This window comes from Pinus tabuliformis, chromosome 1_1, assembly GCF_031772625.1.
Source record: "Pinus tabuliformis cultivar Carrire ecotype Pingquan chromosome 1_1, CPIR1, whole genome shotgun sequence".
Classification (NCBI taxonomy): Eukaryota; Viridiplantae; Streptophyta; class Pinopsida; order Pinales; family Pinaceae; genus Pinus; species Pinus tabuliformis.
The window spans coordinates 178,633,060-178,637,320 of NC_142297.1; the positions used below are offsets into that span (position 1 = coordinate 178,633,060).

Genomic DNA, 4,261 nt, shown 5'->3' on the forward strand with positions numbered 1-4,261 from the left:
GCCAACTGTTTCTTTATCATCAACAGAATCAGAGTACAAAGCTTTGACCAATGCCACCTGTGAAGCTATTTGGTTGCGGAGAATTCTTGCAGATCTTGAAGAAGCGCAAAGTGGTGCAACATGTATCAATTGTGATAATCAGAGTGCTATCAAATTAGCACATAATCCAGTTTACCATGCTAGAACAAAACACGTTGAGTTACAGTACCACTTTGTACGTGAGAAAATTGAGTCAAAAGAAATTGGATTGATATTTTGTAACACCAAGGATAATGTGGCTGATATATTTACTAAGCCCCTTGGTAAAATCAAATTTGAAGTTTTTAGAAGTCAGTTAGGTATTGTAGAAAATCCATTTCTCCATTAAGGGAGGATGTGAGAATAATGCAGAAATAGAATTAGTTATGAAGCAGTTGAACAGAATTAGTTATGAGCAGTTGAACTAGAATTAGTTGTGAGTGGTTAGGAATTGGTTGCATAAGTTTTCCTATATAAGTGTGATGTAATTAAGCAATTGAATTAATGAAGTTGTGTGTGAGTTTTCTGTTTTAATTTACTCAGTGAAATTTGAACTACGGTCTTTTTAAGCTTAGCACAAATAAACTTACCATTAAACCACACATCACTGTAGATGATAGAGACTTCATTAATTGGGTTCACTGTGCAAAGTTTTATGTCACAACTATTCCCATATCCCGATAAATGTAAACTCCCAGATATACTTACCCGCGCCTTTTACTGTATACGCCGACAACGCTGCGTAACGCTTTTTCACCGGGTGACATTTTCAAAAAGCCTACTTGTGAACCAAGCAATGCATATGCGCCATATAGATCGCTTTTGAAAATACGCTATATAATTAGAAAAATATCTGAACAAACTCAGCCGTTTCTTTTGATTTTAGAACAACTGAGATGCTGAAGTTTTCGAAGTTTCTAAATGTTTGTCTGCAAAAATTCTTATCCAAATCTATTATTACAGCTCAAAATATTCTGTTTGTTTTCTATCACCTAGACCATGATCAAGACAGCACAGAATTTCATGCCAAATGCTGCTGGGTCACACCATGTGATGTCTCCAGAATCAATCAGCAATGGACTCATCATGAATTTCAACAAAGCAACGGACTCATCATGAATTTCAACAAAGCAATGGACTCATCATAAGTATTCTTTAACTTTTTTCTTTAACAATCCCACCCTTATCTTCAGTGGCTTCCAGATTTTTTGCAGACATATCCAACCCAAGATGCTTCATGAACCATTGCTATTAAAGTGCGGAGGAAAAGTATAAATTCAATATTGAAATTTCACAGCACAAGCTTACAAAGCTGTGTGTTACCATTACAATAGTGCTGTATCAATATTAATCAAGTTTTACTTGTATTCATTTTGCTATCAAGTACTAATATGATATTTGCATCAATGTCTGGCCTAGGAGATCGAAAAGTTGGAGCAATGCTGCCTTTTATACTTCTCCTCCTCCTTGCAGTTCCCATCTGGGCAAGACACCCGCTCGCTACCATGCTACCAGGCCAGCAAAAGGTTGAGAAAATAAGCTTTTACAAGAATTTCTCAGGGAGATTAACTCATCTCTTTTGATTAATTCTATAGTTTTTTAAGATAAGTTCTTAATCATGAATTTAAGAAATCAGATTAATATGCTTATTATGTGTTGTTGTTTGTTTTTAAATATACTTTTATGGATAGCTTTAATATGTATTTAAATTATGGTATTAAATAATGTAAGTGTTTAGTTAGAGTATTGATTGAGTTTATTTTAGATGGGTTAAAAAAATTTATTATTATTTTCCTTATCGAAATTTTAGTAAATATTAGTAAATAAAAGATGTAACATTTTGAAACAATATGTTATTATAACGAATTTAAAACCTTATTATTATATAATTTTAAGCTATTTTAATTTAATATCTCTGTGTTGCAGCCATTTTAAGTATAATATAATATCTCTGTGTTGCAGCCTGCATCAGAAATAGAGTTACCCATTAACAAAAGAAAAGTTGGCAGCGTTGGCAGCCCAACATCTGCCTAACTTCTTTATTTAATTTTGTGCGTATATGGTTAAAGGGTAATACCTTTTGCATGTGATTTAATGTTAATCATAATTATGAAGAGAGATTAATGTAAAGCTTCAGTAAGATGAGTTTGAGTTTTGTTGTTTAATTCATTAAATTAATGTAAAGCTTCAGTAAGATGAGTTTGAGTTTTGTTGTTTAATTCATTAAATTGTTTGTGATTTTATTGCTCATGTGTTTTTGGATTTTTTTTAAACTTAATTATTAATTATTATAAGTATCTGTTTTTCTTTAATAAGTTATAAGTTCTAAATTTTGTGCAAATAGAATATTTATATCTTAATAGATTTCAGCACTCAATTATTATTATTAATATATATTTTAATTTCACTATAATGGTTAATTATGTATATTTTTTTTTTATATAATGGTGAATTAGTAACTTTGTTTTGGTGTTTCCTGATTATTCATATTTAAAACTTTATGGTTATGTTTTGACTTATCAAGTGTGGTTTATTCTCAAGACACATATGAGTCATATTTATTGGCTCAAAAAGTGGACCATAATAATTTTAATGCAAATGATCTGGAAATGCCAAAACAAAATTACTTTTCTCAGTTAAGCTTCCACTCTGAAATTAGTAACTTGTTGGAATAATTTAGACAAAATTTGTGATTAAACTTTCCAGTTATCACTTTAACACCAAAAATATGTCTAACAACCTGAAAATCAAATATCTATAAAACACAAATTTAAATAGCTGATCATAGAAAAAATTTAAACTAACAAAAATCCATGCAAATGTAACAAAGAGGGTTTAGATGGATAAAGATCCATGTAAATGTAGTAAAGAAGGTTTAGCTGGGTCTGTGCATGAATTTTATTGAAGGAATTTGAACTGGACCCATTTAAAACTTGGTTTTATATGCTTAGGTGGGTCTGTATATTGCTCCTATTCAGAGCCCTCCCTGTATATATATTAATCACACCTTAAATCATATTAATCACACCTTAAATCATCCAAATTCAGTGATTCCACATGGGTTAATTTGTCCATCTAGCTCACTAAAAATTTTGTGGTATATTCATGGAATTTGCTGTTATGCAATTGAGACTAATGCAATAACATTGTTGTGGTACATACAGGGAACTTGCTCCTATGCAGTCGAGATCGAAACGACTTGCGCTCCATCAGCAGAAACAGCTGACCAAGTGGGTGTGAGATTTGGTGATTCACTGGGAAACCACGTGGTGGCAGCCCATTTGAAGCATCCCGAGCCTGTGTTCAATCCACGGCTCAATCCCACATTTGGACACCAGAAACAAAGTGGGAGTCACGTTCAGTACAGGGCCTTTGACAAATGTTCAATCGATAAGTTTGAGGTTGAAGGGCCATGCATGCAGAGAGGCATTTGCTATCTCTACCTCAAGCGCGTTGGGACTGATGACTGGAGACCCGGATGGGCTAAAGTCCTCTCCAAACACCGAAATGGCGTCCTTGTCGCTGCCTCTGATATGTTTTACTTCAGAACGTTTCTGCCCAGCAATGTCTGGTTCGGCTTTGATTACTGTGACACTGATGGGCCTCATCCCCCTCTGCTCGCTCACGATGAAGCCAACTAGAAGTTAGAACAATGTATATTTACTGGAGCAATGTATATATGCGTGTGTCAGAGTGATTTTTAGTGCTAACTATGCATGGCCGTGGCCAATAGAATTAGAACTACTTACTTATCTAGTACAGAATAGGAGTGAATTAGTAGCTTGTGAGAATGTATTACAGGACTGAAATGTATGTATGGTATCCGTGTATATATACCCTGCAATAAAGATTGTATTGTATTGTAACATGAAGTTTTATTGTATTGTATTGTGACATGAAGTGTAACCACAAAGAAACAAAATAAATGTGTGAGTTAGTTGTATATTGTATTGTGACATGAAGTGTAACCACAAAGAAACAAAATAAATGTGTGAGTTAGTTGTATATGTAATTTTACTTTTTTAAATGTAAAATAATTTTTAAGAGCTGAATTTCCATAGTTAAAAGCAATGGTCTCTCTCACAATGCTCCTACTGAGAGAGCACCTCATGACTTTTCATGACTTTTATCTCAATATATTTTTATGCTTTCTCTAATTTTTTATTTTTTATAATAAATCATTTTACATGAAAAAATTATATATATTTAAGCTCCTGGGACATGTTAATTGGCAAAGTGCAAT

At 33.0% G+C, this 4,261-nt stretch overlaps 1 protein-coding gene across 1 annotated transcript; it reads left to right on the forward strand.

Annotated features, from left to right (window-relative positions):
• The first annotated feature begins 1,286 nt into the window (after window positions 1-1,286).
• Window positions 1,287-3,884, forward strand: LOC149212135 (embryo-specific protein ATS3A-like). The gene is made up of 2 exons (XM_089390569.1): window positions 1,287-1,544; window positions 3,183-3,884. The coding sequence occupies exons 1-2, from the start codon at window positions 1,410-1,412 to the stop codon at window positions 3,657-3,659; spliced, it is 612 nt and encodes a 203-aa protein (XP_089246695.1). The 5' UTR covers window positions 1,287-1,409; the 3' UTR covers window positions 3,660-3,884.
• Window positions 3,885-4,261: the final 377 nt, after the last annotated feature.